Source organism: Ictidomys tridecemlineatus, chromosome 13 (assembly GCF_052094955.1).
Source record: "Ictidomys tridecemlineatus isolate mIctTri1 chromosome 13, mIctTri1.hap1, whole genome shotgun sequence".
Taxonomy (NCBI): Eukaryota; Metazoa; Chordata; class Mammalia; order Rodentia; family Sciuridae; genus Ictidomys; species Ictidomys tridecemlineatus.
This window is the reverse complement of record NC_135489.1, coordinates 48,287,333-48,307,197: the sequence shown is the minus strand read 5'-3', so window position 1 is coordinate 48,307,197 and position 19,865 is coordinate 48,287,333. Positions and strand designations below refer to the sequence as shown.

General features: G+C 36.2%; 1 protein-coding gene across 2 annotated transcripts in view; it reads right to left on the bottom strand.

Annotated features, from left to right (window-relative positions):
* Usp14 (ubiquitin specific peptidase 14) overlaps positions 1 to 16,508 on the bottom strand; it is a 35,597-nt gene extending 19,089 nt beyond the window's left edge. The window contains exons 1-5 of one of the 2 annotated variants that reach the window (XM_005329025.5): positions 16,180 to 16,505; positions 10,396 to 10,541; positions 7,705 to 7,737; positions 2,863 to 2,967; positions 1,414 to 1,517 (exon numbers count right to left, since the gene is read on the bottom strand). In XM_005329025.5, the coding sequence (XP_005329082.1) occupies positions 1,414 to 1,517; positions 2,863 to 2,967; positions 7,705 to 7,737; positions 10,396 to 10,541; positions 16,180 to 16,195 (404 nt within the window). In that variant the 5' untranslated portion in view covers positions 16,196 to 16,505. Of the gene's footprint in view, positions 1 to 1,413; positions 1,518 to 2,862; positions 2,968 to 7,704; positions 7,738 to 10,395; positions 10,542 to 16,179 lie in introns of both variants that reach the window. The other variant, XM_040274653.2, reaches the window with a different exon arrangement.
* Between the last annotated feature and the right edge of the window lie 3,357 nt (positions 16,509 to 19,865).

The following is a 19,865-nucleotide window of genomic DNA, read 5'->3' as shown; positions in this document are numbered from 1 at the left end:
CCCAAAGCCCCTGTTTGTAGTTTTTAGGGCTATTTTGGTTTTTCAAAATTTTCTAAAAATCTAAGCGTGGGGTTTCTTTTAACATATCCTAGTACTCATTGGAAACTTTTAGATATTGCCTGTACTCTATCTAGCTACTTCTTTTTTTTGGTGTGCTGGGGATTGAACCCAGGGCCGTATGCACACAAGACTAGCTACTTCTTATATTATAAATATTAACATTTCTAGAACTATATTTTTTTAATATTTATTTTTTAATTGGACACAATATCTTTATTTTATTTATTTATTTTTATGTGGTGCTGAGGATGGAACCCAGGGCCTCGCATGTGCTAGGTGAGTGCTCTACCACTGAGCCACAGTCACAGCCCTCTAGAACTATATTTCGTGTCTAATTTTTTCTCCACGTTTTCAAGAAAGATTTATATATTGTGCCCTGGAGAATGCCTCAACATTTTACTGATTTGTATGTCAGGTTTTTTTTTTCCCCACTGCTTATTTATCATGACAATAACTATTGGTATAGATGTGTAGAAATTATAACATTCTTATATTTCTAGTGAGAATGTACAATGGTGCAGCTACTTAAGAAAACAGTTTGACAGTTCCTCAAAATGTTAAACAGAGTTAACATACGTCTGAGCAATCCACTCTGGTATATAACCAAGAGAAATAAAAACAATTTGTCCACGCAAAAATTTATAAATATCTGTTCATAGCAACATTACTCACAACAGCCCAGAAGTAGACACAATCCAAATGCCCATCAACAAAACAAATGGGTAAACAAAATTTTATAAACATATACAATAAAATATTTTAAAAGGAATGACATGTTGACATACCCTACAACATGAATAAATCTTGAAATTATTATGCTAAGTGAAAAAGAAGCTGGTTCCAAAAGCCACACAGTATATGATTCCATTTACATGTAAGAAATGCCCAGGACAGAGGCTGTTGCTCAGTGGTATAGTACCTACCTAGTGCATGTGAGGCGCCGAGTTCAATCCTCAGCACCACATATGAATAAATTAAAAATAAAGGTATTGTGTCCACCTACAACTAAAAAACAAAACTAAAACGAAAGAAAGAAATGCCCAGAATGGGCAAATTCATAAGACAGAAAGTGGATTAATGGTCACCTGGCACTAGAGGTGGGTGGAAGAATACTAAGAAGCAATTAGCAACAAGTAATAAGTTTCCTTTTGGAGGGATGGATTCTAAAATTAGACTGCAGTGAGCTGCACAACCTTATAAATATAATAAAAAACATTGAACACTTGAAAAAAAGAATTGGTATGATAAATGAATATCTCAATAAAGATGCTAAAAAAACAAAATATTACTACTATCCACCCAAATGTGAACCTTCCTCATCCAGAAATTTAAACCATTTCTCTTTAGTCTTACCTCTTAAGGGCATCTTTGAGTTCAGGCACAGATCGAATACATTGAACTGTAGCATTCATGTAACAAGTGTTACCAAGATTTGTCAACCCACATGGTAATTCCATCTGATTTTAAAAGAGAATTAATTCATATTTATAAAATGACATGGCATATATAAATCACTAAAGTTCACACATCAAATCAAGTACCATTTACCAGTGCCTAACAACTTATATTGCACCTTCAACCAACAAAGAAATTTTATTTGCATCATGATGGCATTAATTCTGTTTTAATTCCTTTCTTGAGAATACGAACTACCATATCCATCCTACCTCCTTTGCAAGCTTATAAACAGACTAGGGAAGCAAAATATGCATAAAAGCAATGCAAAAACACCCAAAAAACTAACAACAACAAAAAAAAAAAGAATGATGCGACTAAATGCTACATGTTAAAAAAAATATTGACTCATATGTATTGGCCAGTTTTACACTGATTCTGCATTTATATTCAAGATATGGGCTAGGTCATAGCTCACTGGTAGAGCACAAAAAGCAAGGAAAGCACTGGGTTTGATTCCCAGCACTGTAAATGAAAAAAAAAGAAGCTTCAGGGTAATTAGATAATTTAACATGGAGCACTTGAGAATTTAAAGACCCTAGCATTTAAAGTACTCTCTGAATCTGTTTTCTCATTAAGATAATAGTAAACAGTATTTAAACAGTGCTATCTGCCAGATATTTATTGCAGATATTAATTTACTTTATAACTTTATGTACATCCTACAACTCTTATCTGTAAAGTTACAGTCCTTAAAACCTCATAGTTTTGAGGCTTATAAGCATAAGCCCTAACTTATTAACTTTATTTTTAAAGTTAAATGGAAGTAAAGCCTAAATAAATTTATTTGAAAGTTAGAAAGGCAATAACAGGGCTGGGGCTTTAGCTCAGTGGCAGAGCGCTTGCCTACCACATGTGAAATACTGGGTTCAAACTTTAGCGCCACATAAAAAAATAAATAAAATAAAGGCATAATGTCCATCTACAACTACCAAAAAAATTTTAAAAAAAGAAAGCAATAACAATCAAGGTGTAATGACTGTTTTAAAAGATATTGTGTCCACCTATAACTATAAAATAAGTATTTTTTAAAAAATCTAATTGTATGATTTATTATAAGCTAATTTCAAAAATAACATTCTTGGGCTGGGGTTGTGGCTCAAGAGGTAGAGCGTGCACCTAGCATGCATGAGGCACCGGGTTCAATCCTCAGCACAACATAAAGTAAAAGACATTGTGTCTACCTATAACTAAAAAATAAATTTTTAATATAATAACTCTTATTTACTGCCAAAAACACATCTTGATATTAATGATTAAAATGTTTAGGTGCTACTTTCTGAAAGACATTTTAATAATTGTCTTTCCAAAAGTAGTGAAGAAATGCAAAATGTGATCATATCTTACAGCAGATGCTAACTGCTCTTCTGTCATGTCTTCTACGAAGACAGTTTTAGATGAGGGTTCCTCCGGAAGAGCATCTGCTGACCCCATCATTAGTAGAGTAATTCCCTATTTAAAAAAAATAATAATAATTTCATGAAAAGCCTAAAAGTTGATAATGTTTACATCCAGTAAAAAGAAACAAAAGAACACATATTAAATTATTCTACTGACTGATTACAGGCGTCCCAGCAATTTAAAAAAAAAAAAAAAAACAAGCATAATGGTCACATCTCACTTTTTTTGCAAAAAATTTAGCATAAAATCTGTTATGTAGTAAAATAGTTTATAACAGACCAAAGTCATTTGTTATTTGAAAATACACACACACACACACACACACACACAGACACACACACACACAAACACACCCACACCCTTATAGTAACAATTTGAAGATACTGTTTAAGACCGCTCAATATCAGGAATCAACAAACTTTCCCCAGTAGGACTATATGATACATATTTGAGACTTGGTGAGTCACATAGTTGCATATTCTTGTTATTTTTCCCAATTGTTTGAAATTCAAAAACCCATTCTTAACTTTCAGAATGAAAAAAATAGGCTACAGGACATTTCTAGACTGCAATTCAAAATTCGATGATCCTTGCTTCAGTGTGAAGAAATAAAAAGATTTCAAAGAGCTTTAGTTATGTGGATTTTATCTATCAATATTTATCACATTAAAAATTAAACCTGGGATTGGGATGTGGCTCAAGCAGTAGCGCACTTGCCTGGCATGTGCGGGGCGCTGGGTTCAATTCTCAGCATCACATAAAAATAAAATAAAGATGTTGTGTCCACCGAAAACTAAAAAAATAAATATTAAAAAATTCTCTCTCCCTCTCTCTAAAAAAAAAAAAAAAATTAAACCTGAGGGCTGGGGATGTGGCTCAGTGGTAGAGTGCTCGCATAGCATAAACGAGGCACTGGGTTCAATCCTCAGCACAACATGAATGTAAAGTAAAGATATTGTATCCATCTAAAAATAAAAAATAAATATATTTTTTAAAAAATTAAACCTGAAAAATTTTAATAAGTATTTATTCATTTAAATATACTCTACCCACTTAATGTTAACTTAAAGAACACATTTAAGTTGGGTGTGGTAGTGCACACCTATAATCCCAGTGGCTCAGGAGGCTAAGGCAGAAGGATTGCAAGTTCTAAGCCAACCTCAGAAAATTAGTGAGGCAACTCAGCAAGACCCTGTCTCTAATAAAATATAAAAAGGGGCTGGGGATGCGGCTCAGTGGTTAAGTGCCCCTAGGTTCAATCTCTGGAACAAAAAAAAAACAACAGCAAAAAAAAAAAAAATAGCAAATGGTAATCGTAAACCCAAACATATCAATAATTACATTGAACATAAATGATCTAATACTCCAATTAAAAGGGAAAGATACTAGATTGAATAAAAAAGCCAGACCCAACTAGATGCTATCTTTTAAAAATTAACTTTAAATATAAAGAAACAGACTAAAAGCAAAAGGAAAATGAAAACAATGATTTAAAAAACAGTTAGTGGTCATATAAAGAAAAGACAAAGTAAATCTCAGAACAAGAAATTTAGCAGAAATAAAGAACATTTCATAATTAAATAAGATCAGTTCATGAAGACATAACAATCCTATGTTGTGTATCTAATAAGAAAATATCAAAATCTATGAAGCAAAAGGTGACAGAACTAAAAGGAGAAATAATCAAATCCACAATTATAGCTGGAGATTTGAATGCATTTGCTAAACAAGTAGACAAAACAAGTAAACAAAAAAAAGCAATAACGATATAGAGGACTTGAACAATATAAACCAACAGGACCTAACTGACATTTACAGTCTATAGAACATTTTATCTGACAACCGAGAACACATACAAATAATTAGATATAAACAAGTAACAATAAACTTTAGAAGACTATAATAACATTGGGCATGTTATCTGACCATAAGAAATTAGAAATCAATAGCACATATCTAGGAAAAGCTTCAAATGACTGGAAATTAACCTGATTCTAAACAACCCAAGGGACAAAAAGGAAATCATAAGGTAAATTAGAAAATGTTCTTTGCTATATGATAATAAAAATAGAATATATAAAAAACTTATGTATGCAACTAGAAGAGAAGTTAATAAATTTAAATCTTAGGAAAAAATAGTTTTCAGAGTAGATATCAATTGGGCAATAATATAAATCAACAAAATCAAGAACTGGAAAGGTTTACTGATAAATCCTTAGTACACTGATCAAAACACAACAAGCAAAAACATCCAATTTATAGGCATGGTGGTAATCTCACTTACTTGGAAGGCTAAGCAGGAGGATCACAAATTTGAGGTCTGCCAGGGCATTTTTTTGTCTCAAAAAACAAAACTAAAAGACTGGGAATATAGCTCAGTGGCAACATAACAAGACTCCATCTTCAAAAAAATTTTTTAAATAAACTACTATGTGTTGAATTTTGGTATTCTGTGAAAGGATGTCTATAATTTTATCTGAAAAGACACTTCATTTTCCACCTGTATGACTACGTGAGGCATAAACTAAAGCAACACATCACAACAGATTGAATATAAAAGAAAGTACAGAATTTAGCTGTTTTCTATGAAACGAGTCAAAAATTGCCTGGCACAGTGGCACACACCTATAATCCCAGCAACTCAGGACTCCGAGGCAAGAATATCACAAGTTCATGGCCAGCCTCAACAACCTGCCCGTCTCAAAATAAAAATAATCCAGAGATGGAAGTGTAGCTCAGGGGTAGAGTGCCTCAGGTTAAATTCCTAAAATGCCCCTCCAGTGTGCGCACGCGCGCACACACACACACACCCATACATACAAACACACACACACACACACACACACATGATTTGCAAATATTTATAACAATGCCAGTTCCTTTACTACATTTTTGTGTTGAAAAATATTTTTTAAATATGAAATGAACAATCCATTGATTATATTAGGTTTTAGATGTTTAGTTTGTTAATTCAGTTTTAGATATATGTATGTACTTACTTATGGTGCTGTAGATTGAACCCAAGGCCTTGCAGATATTAAGCACACATTCTACCACTGAGTTGTATCCACAGTCCCGTTATTATTTTTTTAAATGAATGAATATTTAAAAATGTATCAGCTTTAACATCTACTATGATAAATATCAATGAATATTTGAAACTCTTTGGGGTTTTCGATCCATAAAGTATGCAAAGGGGTTTGAGAACTGCACATTCCAGAAATGCAAAGGTTTACCAATTAAAAATTGCTGGGCCCAATGACACACACCTATAATACCAGCTATTCAGGAGGCTGAGGCATGAGGATCATTTGAACCCAGGAGTTTGAAGTGCTTGCCTAGCAGGCACCAGCCCTGGGATAAGACCCCATGTAAAAGGGTATATGGGGGATAACCAAATTACCAAAAGAAAAATCATATGATCATTTTAACCAGAAGCAGAAAAAGTGCTTCATTCAATAGCCATTCATAATTTAAATCTTAGTGAAGTAGGAAAAGATGTCTACTCTCATCACTTTCTATTCAATATTAATGTATTAGAAGTCCTAGCAAGAAGTTATGAAAGAAAATGAAATTATAAGTCATTTGTTTATCAATTATGTCAATAATTTTAAAAAGAAGTAAAAAAGAAAGGAAAAAGTAAAACTCATTATTTTCAGATAATATGCCTATGTACACAGAAAATATCAAATCTAAATCCAAAAAGCTATTGGAACTATTAAATGAATTAATTATAAGATCTCAGGATGAAAACAAACTTAGGAAAATCAATCATATTTTTTTACATTCTAGCAATAATGCTGAAAAACACATTTTATAAAATATCATTCAACAGCAAAGAAACCTTGTTCTAAGAATCTAACAAAAACCATAAAAGATTCTAAATGAAAAACCTACAACCCAAAGACAAAATAAAGACCTAAATAAACTTAAGAATTTATTTATTTATTCATTTACTTATTTTTTGGTGATTGAGACTGAACCCAAGGGTGGTTTACCACTGAGCTACATATCCAGGTCTTTTGATTTCTTTTGAGACAAGATCATCTTAAATTCTTTATAAAGAATTTATAAATTCTTTATACTGGCTAAATTACTGAGGTTGGCCTTGAACTTGCAATCCTCCTACCTCAGCCTCCCAAATTGCTGGGATTATAGGAGTGTGCCACCACATCTGACTATTTAAGGATTTTAATACTCCATATTAAGACATTCATTCTCCCAAAATTGAGTTTAGATTTGATGAAGTTTCAAGCAAAATCCTAGTAGTCAATTTGTAGAAATTAACATACTTGGGCTGGGACTGTGGCTCAGTGGTAGTGCACTTGCCTTGCATGTGTGAGGCACTGGATTCAAGTCTTAGCACTACGTATAAATAAATAAAATAAAGATCTATCAACAGCTAAGAGAAAAATATTTTGAAAAAATTATAAAAAAAATAAATTAATATACTTATTCTAAAATTATAAGCAAATACATAAGAGCTAAAGTTGTCTTTTAAAAGGAGAAAAAGTTGGAAATTTTTAAGACTTTTAATATAAAGCTTTAATAATCAAGACCATGTGGTAGTAGTATAACTTTAATCAACTACATCAATGAAACAACAATCCAAAATTAGACCGATAATTGATTTTCAAGGAAAACTAACACAATTCAATGGAAAAAGAAAAGTATTCAATAAATGGTACTGGAACACATGGATATACATTATAAAAAAAAGTTATTTGGAATTTATTTTTGGTGTAATAATTATGATACTGCATTGTAGGAAGTGTTCTTAATACTTACATTTTTTATTTTGATGTTTCCCCAATCATCATCCTGTTTCAAAGACAAACAAAAGAAAATTTAACCATCTCTGCGCAAGTACTAAGTTTTAAAAGCTTCCTCAAATAAAATTTATCCTGCTTATGGATTCTATTCAAAATTAATTCAATCAAAAAAAAAAAAAATATTTGAAGCCGGACACTGTGGCACATATCTGTAATCCCAGCAGCTCAAGAGGTTAAGGCATGAAGATCACAAGCTCAAAGTTAGCCTTAGTACTTAGCAATGCCCTTAACAACTCAGCAAAACCCTGTTCTAAATAAAATATAAATAGGGGCTGGGGATATGGCTCAGTGGTAAAGTACCCCGGGTTTGATCCCTTGTAACCAAAAAAAAAAAAAAAAGGTTTCAAAACACATACAACCTAAAAGCCAGGAAGTCTAACAATTGCTTAAATTGCATACAGTGACACAATCTAAGTACAGGACAGCACCAAGTACTAAAACACATTTAAGTATACTTAGCAAGTACTAAATATTTGATGACAAATGACAGATCCTAATGTTTTGCAAGTTTAGAAGCAAGAGAGCGAATTAGTAACTAGGTTATATGACAAGAATATGAAGACTAATTTATAAAATAAGGCATAGGTAACTAATGTGACTATATAATTTATCATCCAAACCAGGAGGCTCTTGAGAACATAAGTGCTATTAAAAATTATACCAGGGGCTGGGATTGTGGCTCAGTGGAAGAGAGCTCACCTAGCACAGGTGGGACCCAGGTTCGATCCTCAGCACCACATAAAAATAAAGACATTATATGTTGAGGCTGGGGATGTGACCCAAGCGGTAACGTGCTCGCCTGGCATGCGCAGGCTGCTGGGTTCGATCCTCAGCACCACATAAAAATAAAATAAAAATGTTATGTCCACCGAAAACTGAAAAATAAATATTAAAAAAAATTCTCTCTCTCTTAAAAAAAAAAAAAAAGACATTGTGTTGTGTCCATCTACACCTAAAAAATAAATATCAAAAAAAAAATGATACCAGGCCAGGAGTGATGGCACCCACCTATAATCCCAGCTATTCAGAATGCTAAGGCATAAGAATCACAGGTTCAAAGCCAGCCTGGGCAACGTAATGAGACCTTGTCTCAAAATAAAAAATAAAAAGGGACAAAGAGGTAATCAATGATTACTAGCCTAGCACATGTAAGGCCCTAGTTTTAATCCCTAGTACCTCAACAAACAATAAGTTTTAAAATTATAAAATAAATTATACAAGGAGGGAGCTGGGGATGTAGCTCGGTGATAAAGAACTTGCATAGTATGCACAAGGCTCTGGCATTCAATTCCCATCAAAACAAAACAACTAAAAATATACTAGGAAAGTGAACCAAACTGATCAAGATAAACAAACTCTCAGCAGCATCTGCATGTCCACAAATGTTTTGAGTCCTAAATCTCACATCTATGAAGCAATTTACAAAAACTTTTGTTTCATGTGTTAAACCAAGATTTTGTTTTTTTAATGCCATCCCTGTCCCACAGATGCAGTAACTTACTACAGCTAAGCCCTTCCCCTCATAAGATTAAGTCAGTCCCACATTACTCCTTTTCCTTTTTAGTTTTTTAAAAATTTTATGGTGCTGGGGATCAAACCCAGGGCCTCATGTGCCAGGCAAGGATTCTACCACTGAGCTATATTTACAGCCCACTCTTCTTTTCACAGTCGGTAGCAGATATTCAATATGTGTCTCCCCTTCATTAGTATGACTAATCATCTCTTTGGACACTGTTGTTTAAAAATGGAACAATAACTTCCTAAAGGTCTTTTTCAGTTTAAGAACTAACTATTGCCTTTAATCATAAGAAATGGTACATTTTGGGGAATGAATCCAAGATCTTGTGCATGCTAGGCAAGCACTTTGCCACTGAGCCATACACGATTGCTTATTTAAAAAAAAAAAAAAAATACTTTCTCATCTTTTTTGTGGCCCTTCATCAATGAAGCAGATATATGCTAGAGTCACTGTGATCATGCCAAAGGAATTAAATGAAAACTTAGGTCTCCTTGCTTTTTGAAAAATTTGACTCTCATCTCTTAGATAGGTGATAGCAACTGCTCAAGAGACAAAAGGCTTTTCTTCAATGTGTAAGATATAAAAAAGAAAAAAGGTTCTAGTATTCCAGAATCAGAGTTTTGGAAGAGATGTTTAAGAACTTTAAATTTTAACATTTAAGTTCATGTACAATACATTTTTTACTATTTTAAAAAGAAAACAAATCTAATCATATTGTTGCATGTTTTTAAGAGAAAATTTTCCATCTCTATTAACTTAAAATTACTACAGAAATAAATTTTATATTGGTCAAACAAAATTAAATACTTTTAATATGTATTCATAGGAAAACAAGTCGAATAATACTAATACCAATAATTATAAAATATCCTACTCCCCTAACATTCAAAGATATCTAATTGCAAAATAAAATCTAAAGTGATACTTTTATGTTTTGAAATAGGCACAACGTTCCTCCCATACGCAACATAAATACGAACAGAACTTTAAACCCATAAAATTATATATTTTCAGTGAGTAAAAAAGTACTATAAATGGTATATTAACACTAAACAGATTTCTCAGTGTTAATTATTTTCACTAATTATATAATGATAGAACATAAAGAAAATCTCAACTAAATTTTACCTTCAAGGTTCCTCCTTTCACCATAACTTTCTGTCTGGCTGGCTGGACTCCAGTCAGTGCAAAAAGCTGAGCCTTGAACACCATTGGAGGTTCATCAGTATTCAATTCCACACCTTCAAATTTCTCCTTTCCCCATTTTACAGTAACTGTAAATTAAAAAAAAAAAATTCTTTTTCATTTATAAGATTTCAGATTTAAGCCAGTTGCAGTGGCACACACCTGTGATCCCAGCAGCTCAGGAGGCTGAGGAAGGAGAATCTTGAGTTCAAATCCTGCCTCAGCATTTAAGCAAAACCCTAAGCAACTCAGGGGGAACCCACCTCTAAATAAAATATTTTTTTTAAAGGGAGGAAGGGGTCTGGGGACTTGGTTCAGTGGTTACATACCCCTGAGTTCAATCCCTGGTACCAAAAACAAAAGATTTCAGATTTAGAAAACCCTCTGGGATCACCCACTGAGCTAGTTCTTGAAAGTCAAACTATGCCCTTTCATCTTTTTATGCTCATAATATCTACCTGATCAAGAAACATATGCATGCAGTGTGACCTGAATAAAATTTTACTGACTCTAACTTCTCATTCATTATATAAATATTGGAACATGAGACTTGAATTGACTAATATCACAAAATTAGTTAATTATTAATTAATATACAAGTTTTGCCAGGCACAATAGCAATAGCACATGACTGTAATCTTGGCTGCTTGACAGGCTGAAGCAGAAAGAACCCATGTTCAAGGCCTGCCTGGGAGACTTAGGGAGATCTTGTCTCAAAATAAAAAATAAGGGTTGGGGATGTAGCTCAGTGCCAGGGCACCCTTAGGTTCAATACTCAATTCTGCAGCAACAACTACAAGAAATATCCAAGTCTTCTAAATCCTACTCCAGAAATCTCTGCAGACTGAAGTGGATTTCTCATCACACTCAAACTGAACAACTTCCCAGAATAAAGAGGTTCACAGCCTTCATGAAGTGTTTATCCAAAGAATCATTTGAATCAATACATACTGTTGGAACAAAAGGAGGAGAGAAACAAAAGGTTATACAGTTTACCAGGAGACAAGAAAATCTTGGAATAAAGTATACTGAGAATAGGCCAAGGATTATAGGTGTTGTTCCTGAGCAAGAAATGCTCAAATATTAAGAATCTATAGATATACCTAAATCACTAAAAAAATATATAAAAATCCCATATCACATTTATTAGGATGGCTAGTACTACTGGTTTTTTTAAAAAATGTTTGTTTTTTAAACAGAACAAGTGCTAATGAGTGTATGGAAAAAACTGGAACCCATGTACACTGCTAATGTAAGTGTAAAATGGCAGCCACTGTGGGAAACAATCTGGCATTTCTTCAAAAAAATAAACTCAGAATTAAGATATTCAACTACCAAGAAGTACTGAAAGCAGGTACTCAAAGAGATAACAGTATACATGTTCATAGCAGCATTATTCACAACAACCCACAATGGAACAGTATTCAGCCTTCTGAAATTTTTACATATACTACAATATGGATTAATCTTGGAGACACTGTGTTATGTGAAATAAGCTAGTCCTAAAAAGACAAAACTGGGCTGGGGGTGTGGCTCAGCAGTAGAGCACTAACTAAGCACATGCAAGGCTCTGGGTTCTATCCTCAGCACCACATAAAAATAAATAAATAAAATAAAGGTATTGTGTCCAACTACAACTAAAAAATAAATATTTTTTTAAAAAGACAAATACTATATGGTTCCACATATATGAGGTACCCTGAGTAATCAAATTCATAAAGACAAGAAGAGAATATCCCCTGTCATCAAGTAGGGTAAGAAGAAATGGGGAGTTTTATTTAATGGGTACAGAGTTTCACTTTTAGAATATAAAATTTCTAGAGAAAGACAATAATGATGTTTGTGGAAAAATGTGAATATACTTAGTGATATCAAACTATTCATAAAAAAACAGTTAAGATAGTTCTGGGTGCTATGGCTGATGCCTGTAGTCTTGGCAACTTAGGAAGCTGTCAGAGAAGGGCAACAGCCAGTTAAGATGGTAAATTTTGTTGCATATATTTTACTCCAATACAAATATCTTGGTCAGGGTTCGATCCTCAGCACCACATAAAGTAAAATAAAGACATAACTAAACTATACATATATCTCTTGGTCAGCCTCATAAAACAGCTAACTTTTAAAACAAGTAATAATAAACTGAAGGATACACATTGTTTCCATTGAAAATTTTATATCTTTAAAAATGAGAATCTCACAACTAATAGCTCTCTGATTTCAAAATTCTGAAATCAGAATTTGAAAACCTGCTTCCAGTTCTATCAGTTCGTTGACTATATCAAGCACTCACTTTAATTGACAAGCACAGAACCTATATATACTTACTATATAAATTACACAATAATGTTATTATATATTATAAAGGTATGGAATACAGAGAAATGCTTCATGGACAAGAAAGGATTTTTTTATAGGAACTGCTAACTTTGGAATTATGACCATCAACTGTTTTTGTTGTTGTTGTTGTTGTTTTTGTTGTTGTTGTTTTTTGTTACTGGGGATTGAACCCAGGGGCACTTAACCACTGAGCCACATCCCCAGATTTGATAAGTTGCTAAGGCTGACTTTGAACTCATGATCCTCCTGCCTAGCATCCAGAGTCTCTGGGATACAGATATACGCCACCATAACTGGCTGGCCATCAGAAAAAAAATTCAGAGCTAGCCAAAGAATAAAAAAAGTTTTGCTAAAAGATGAGATAGGGGCTAGGGATGTGGCTCAAGTGGTAGCACGCTCATCTAGCATGCGTGAGGCACTGGGTTTGATTCTCAGCACCACATAAAAAAAATATATTGTGTCCACTTAAAACTAAAAAATAAACATTAAAAAAAAGATGAGATAAATATTCAATAGCTTAGAACAATATGGTGCTTTCCAAAATGTAAAAAAATCCCCAAAGTGAAGGGAAAATAGCAAATCAAACTGAAGCTGACTAAGGATCAAGTCAGGAAGATATGTAAGTCAAACTAGAACACACATGTGAGTTCTATGTTGTAGGCTATGTGTAATCCCTGAAAGACTTTCATAAAGGATATCTTGGTCTGGTTTTGAATAGTATTAGATTACTTTAGCAGTAGCAGGTAAAATCAATTTGCAGGTGGTATAACTCTAATCACTAAGAAAATAGAAATACAATAATAGGGGGCTAGAGATGTAGCTCAGAATTGGAGAGCCTGCTTAGGATGTTCTGGGCCCTGGGTTTGTTCCCTAACAGAAAGAAAAAAAAAAAAAAAAAAAAAATAAGAAACATACAGTCAGATGCAGTGGTACATGCCTATAATCCCAAGATACTTGGGAAGCTGAGGCAGAAGGATTCAAGTTTGAGGCCAGACTAGGTAATTTAGCAAGACTCTGTCTCAAAAGAAAGGGCTGGGGACGTAGTTTAGTAGTAGAACACTTCCCTAGCCCTGGGTTCAGTTAGCGAGGAGGGAGGGTATAAAAATAAGCCAAGCCAAAGATGATTAAATCAAGATTAAATCAAAATAATATTAGAAATTGCCAGTCCTACAGTACATGCCTGTATCAGCTGAGGCAAGAGGCTCTCAAGTTCCAGGCCAGGCCAGGAAAAAAAAAAAAAAGCTGAAGATTTAGCTCAATGGTAGAGTGCTTGCCTAGTTGAGAGACAGTTGAGATAGAGAGGGACCAAACAGAGAAACCTATTTAAAATTTATTTAGCTGTGTCACCAGCCATGGATGGCCTTCTTAAACTTTTTGCTTATCCAAAAAAGGGAAATCATACCAGTAACACAGGATTATGTTAAAGATTAAAACAAGGCAAAGCATATAAAACCCCAGCTCACATGGCATGACACTGTGGCCCATGCCTGTAATCCCAGCAGCTCAGAAGCCAACCTCAAAAACTTAGAAAGGGGGCTCGGGATGTGTCTCAAGTGGTAGCGCGCTCACCTGGCATGTGTGAGGCACTGGGTTCAATCCTCAGCACCACATAAAAGAAAATAAAGATATTGTGTCCACCTAAAACTAAATTTTATTTACATATATATATATATATATATATATATATATATATATTTTTTTTTTTTTTTTAAACTTAGAAAGGTCCTAACCAACTTAATGAAATCCTGTCTCTAAACAAATTTTTTTTTAAAAGGTCTGGGGATGTGGCTCAGTGTTTGAGTGCCCCTGGGTTCAATCCCTGGGTACAAAAAAAAAAAATCCAGCTTACATTGGGTGTTCAATAATCTTTATCGTACTTATCTTTAATCATTTAAGAATCTAGATAGTAAAACTTAAGGAATGGTACTTAAAATGTTCTCTTCATTTTAATATAAGGCTTTTTGCTGATCTTGAAAATACAGACTCTCAACATGGAGATGTGAATGGAAGGGACCTTTGAAATTTACTTCAATACCTACATGTTGGGAATGAGAAAAAGATCTGATTAAATATTTAACACAGAACTAAATTTTTAAGTTAGAATCTATTGTGGCATTTTTTGCAGGAATAAAGAGAAAGATTGGTTTTGTTGTATTTTAAAAACCTACCAATGTGTTAGTAGGTAGCCTTCTTTATCAACCATTATTTAATTAATGCCCCCTTAATTTAATAAATTAATTAAATACTGCATATCCCATTTCAAGATAGGATATTTCAAGCTTTGGCTTTAGAAAAGGGTTGGGTAATTATTATTAAAGCTTGGATTCAAAATTCTAGACCATCAAGAATCCAGCTAGAGATTAAACGGTACTCTTGATTCATTGAAAATCCTGAACCTTAAAGGAAATATGACACAGTCGGGTAAGGGACAGTCAATAAATCACATATCCATACCTAATTAGGGCCATTATACATATGTTAGGTGCCATTTTGAATAAGAGTGGAAAACAGTAGGTCCATTAAAGTAAGTAAAAATGTGATTCCTGGTCAACATGTTAGGCAGCCATAGAGCAAACCAGTCCTGTCAAATGCCAAACAAAAACCAGGGCGGAGGGCTAGGAATATGGCTCAAGTAGTAGCGCTCCTCTGGCATGCGTGGGGCGCTGGGTTCGATCCTCAGCACCACATAAAAATAAAATAAAGATGATGTGTCCACCTAAAGCTAGAAAATAAGTATATATAAAAAAAAAAACGCTGGCGGATATTTACATTCGTCTACCTCTCAAAGCTAACGACACTTTGGTTACAGAAGTCCAATACAATATATGATGAAATGAAAACGAATAAGTAAATACACAGGTTTTTCAATCTGCCTCGGAATAGAACTGAAATGGGCATAAAGGGGGCAGCTGAGCCAAAAGGCAGCAAAGGGCAGCTATCAACCCCAAGGAGGATGAAGGCCACTCTTAACACCCCTGAGTCCCTCCATTCCTACCCTCTTTCCCCACTTCCTTCCGCAGCTACCACCAAGAAGCCCAAAGGACTAGCACTGCACCTGCAGCCTGGTCCCTGGCACCCCAGGACACACCCTCACCTTCCACAGCACACTAGGACAGGGACAAACTATTCTGCAGAGTCATGACTCGGAGCAGCTTCCCCATCTCTACTCCGGCTCCCATCCCACCCAGCAGGCGGCTCCCACGCGTGGCAAGTCTCCGTCGCAACAGGGAGGGGAAGGTGCCAGGGTCGTCCCCGCTCTGCAGCCACCCAGCGCACCGCACCCTGGCGCTCCCCCAGTCCATGCCCTGCGCCCGCCTCTGCAGGCTAGGCCTATGTGGAGGCCTAAGCGTCGGCCCCGAGAGTGAGATAAGAGGCGAGGAGGGAGCTCACCGGAGTACAGTGGCATGGCGGGGGTACGCAGGGAGGTGGTGGCGTAGGAAGGCTGGTCCTGGCAAAGACCGCGCAGGGAAAGGGACCAGAAGAAGCTTGTGGAGGCGGCCGAGGTGGAAGCACTGTGGTGGCGGCTCGGGTGCGACGAGTCTCATTCAAACCGGCCACTGGCGATGACGCAGCAGCACGCAGTTCGCCCACAGAGAGAGACTGCAGGGAGGAGACGCGGCGGAGAGGGCAGGGGCGGAGCCTGCAGGGTGGCTGGAGCCGGGCGGAGGCGGGAGACGGACAGGCGGAGCGAGGCAGGGGCGGGCCGTGGGCACGCGGCCCCAGCCGCCGGAACAGGTGCGCGCCTGCGCACTGGACGCCCGCTCGGGCTGACTGACCGCGTGGTCCACGAGGCCCCGCCCGCCCTGCGGGTTGAATGGGAACCTGCTTTACCCCTGGCTGTCTGATTTTAAAAAGTGACTTTTCCCTGTTTTCAAAAATGGTGGGTCATTGCAACCAGAGATTTTTTTTGTTTTTCACGTACCCAGCTAGGGAGCTGGGTGTTGAGGGGCCTTGCTCTTTGTCACATTTATTAAGGGGATTAAAATGTATTGAGCATCGTGATTGTACCTACATAAAATTAGTGATCATACAAGGACTTATTCTAAATCCCAGCTCTTACTAGCTGTAGGACTCTGAGCCTTAGTTTATCTATATAATGGAAATGATAGTGTCTACATTCTGATTGTTTTGGAGATTAAATTAGATTATGTAAAGAAGGTACTTAGCACAGTATGAAATAAATGATAACTATTATATCACTTATTAGATAATGTATAGTTGTTATTATAACAGTAAAGACTTGCAAGGGGTTTCGTAGGGCATGGTTACAGAAGCAGGCTATGGGTAGCTTTATTGCCTGTTTTGCAAAATGTCTGGTAATATAGTTCTTTAAAATAGATCTTTAAAAACAGTGCATATGTCTGGAGTGGTGGTGCACGCCTGTAATCCCAGCTACTCAGGAGGCTAAAGCAGGAGAATGTAAGTTCAAGGCCAGCCTGGGCAATTTAGGGAGTGACTGTCTCAAAATAAAAATGAAAAGGGCTAGGGATGGAGCTCAGCAGTAGGGGTCCCAGGATTTAGCCCCTAAGGTTGTGGGGAATGACGTGGAATATATAATGCATAGGTCATTTATGGAAAAGTCTTTGCTGCCTCTTGTTGAAGTTGATAGGGTGCAAGTGCAAATCATTCTCTAAACTGCACTCCTATTGCACCCAAATGTTCCCTTAGTAACTCTGATCACACTTCTCAATGTGGTTTTCCTCATCATTATAAACATGAATCTTGGCTGGTAGGTACTTGGGCATTATTTGATGCTATGAGAATTGGATATGAAAGCAACATACTTTTGATACCACCCATTACCGGTGACAAGTCCTGCTTCCTCACATGTTGAATTATAACATTAGAGAAGCACACTGAGGCAAACATATAAAGCAGGGTTTATTTAAAAGGGGTAACATAGACTTCTCCTGGGAGAGAGTAGAGGGCCATGGCTGGTATCCTGGTATCTCAAGAAGTGAGGGTGACCTGCATTTTTATATGTCTTAGACTTCCTTTGTTCTCCTGCTCTCTTCCCTTATCTGTCTCTTTCCTGCCCAGGAGATGCTCAGTGAGATCACTAAAAGGTGAGAAGCAAATGGGCCAGAGGGGCCAAGGTGGCATGATCTTGGCAGGTGAGGAAGGACAATCCCTTGGACAGGTTATCATAGCAACTGGTTGGAGCAGGGGCAGGTTATCTGGATAAGGGTGGAGGAAGGGCGCTGAAGGCATTAGCATTTCAATCCCTCTCCAATTTTCTGAACTCACTCAAATTGGCCTCCTTGATCCAAACTAACTTGATTTACCTATCTATACAGACCGCTTGTCTAATTCTGGCTTCACTTTAAGCTTAGTTTTTCTATACATGACCTTCTAGATCAAGTTTGTTTTCAGCACCACAATGTCTTCTTTGGTATAGCTAACTTCTTCCAGCCTCTCTGGTGATCTGTTGAGCTAAATTTAAAATAGATAGGAGCTGTGAAACCATTCTAGCAACTGAAAGGGAGCATAAAAGGAAATTTGCAGAGCTAAGTGCCTTGATGTATGCCTGTAATCCCAGGGGGTTAAGAGGCTAAGGCAGGAGGATAGCTAGTTCCAGGCCAGCCTCAGCAATTTAGTAAGGCCCTAAGGAACTTAGCAAGACACTGTATCAAAATAAAAATTAAAAAAAGGCTGGGGATGTGGCTCAGTGGTTAAGCCCCTCTCGGTTCAATCCCTGGTACCAAAAAAAAAAAAAAGGAAATTTGCAGAATTAGCCTTCCACTGTGTCAGAGAGGGTTGTAGATGAAAGCAATAAGCCCTGTTCTACCTATATTTAATGGATAGACTCCTCTTTGTAAGGTGGACTTCTTTAAATAATGAATATATTGGTAAGATCTCAACAAGCATGTTTATGAATAAATAAACAAGGCTATTAAAATGTATAGTGAACTAACTACCTGTGGTTTATTGATTAGAATACCCTGTGCTCATCTTGCTAAAAGAAATTCTGTCCAACTTTAAAGTCTCTGTTTATTGCTAAATCTTTCAGATAAAACTTGAAGCCTACTCCCATGATTGCCTCTACATGCCTATGAAATAGTCTTACATTATTAGCTATTTTCTTCTTTTATTCAACTAGCATATAGTGACCCGGACATGTAAAATAGAAGTTATGGGTGCAAAAGAAATTAAACAAAGGTCTTGTCCTAACAGAACAAAGTATGTATAGGAATGTTAAAACATGCACATATTAGCTCCATAACTTTTTTCCTTAATTGGAGCACCTGACTGGAAACAGGAGAAACTAGATAATTGGTTGGTATAATATAGTGTAGCAGCCCAGCATGATAGCATACACCTGTGATCTCAGCCACTCAAGAGGCTGAGGCAGAAGAATCACAAGTTCAAGGCCAGCCTGGGTTATTTTAGCAAGACCCTGTCTCAAATTTTTTAAAAGAGGGCTGGGGTTATAGCTCAGTGGTAGAGCACTTGCCTGGCACTTGTGAGGCCCAGGATTTGATCTTCAACACCACATAAAAATACAAGTATTGTGTCCATCTACAACTTTAAAAAAATTTTTAAAGAGTTGGGAATGTACTTGGTGGTACAGCACTGTACATTCAATCCCAGCAACATACACACATTCACACACACACACACACACGAAAGGGTAGATAACATCATCAACAAGAAAACCAGGGAAGCAGCACAGAAAAATGGATTAGGAATCAAGAGAGTTGGACAGCAGGGAGCAAAGGCAAGATCATGTCATACAAATAGCCTGCCCACTCCAGTCACCCTGGAACATTTCTAATCTTGTGTTTATATCACTCCCTCAACATTGTGCCCTGAGAAAGAATATGTAATTGGCCAATGTTCCCTTACCCTCTAAGCCTATAATGAAAGGAATTTCAGGCTCAGCCTCCCATCCAGACACATTGAGGGATGGGGCATGGACTATTCAAATGGAGAAGAAAAAAAAGGCCATGTATTAATTTTCCCTGGCTACTATAACCAGCTACCATAAACTTAGTGGCTTAAAACAGTACAAATTTATCATCCTACAGCTTTGGTGAAGAGACATCCAAGAATGGTTTTAACCTTAATGGGTTGAG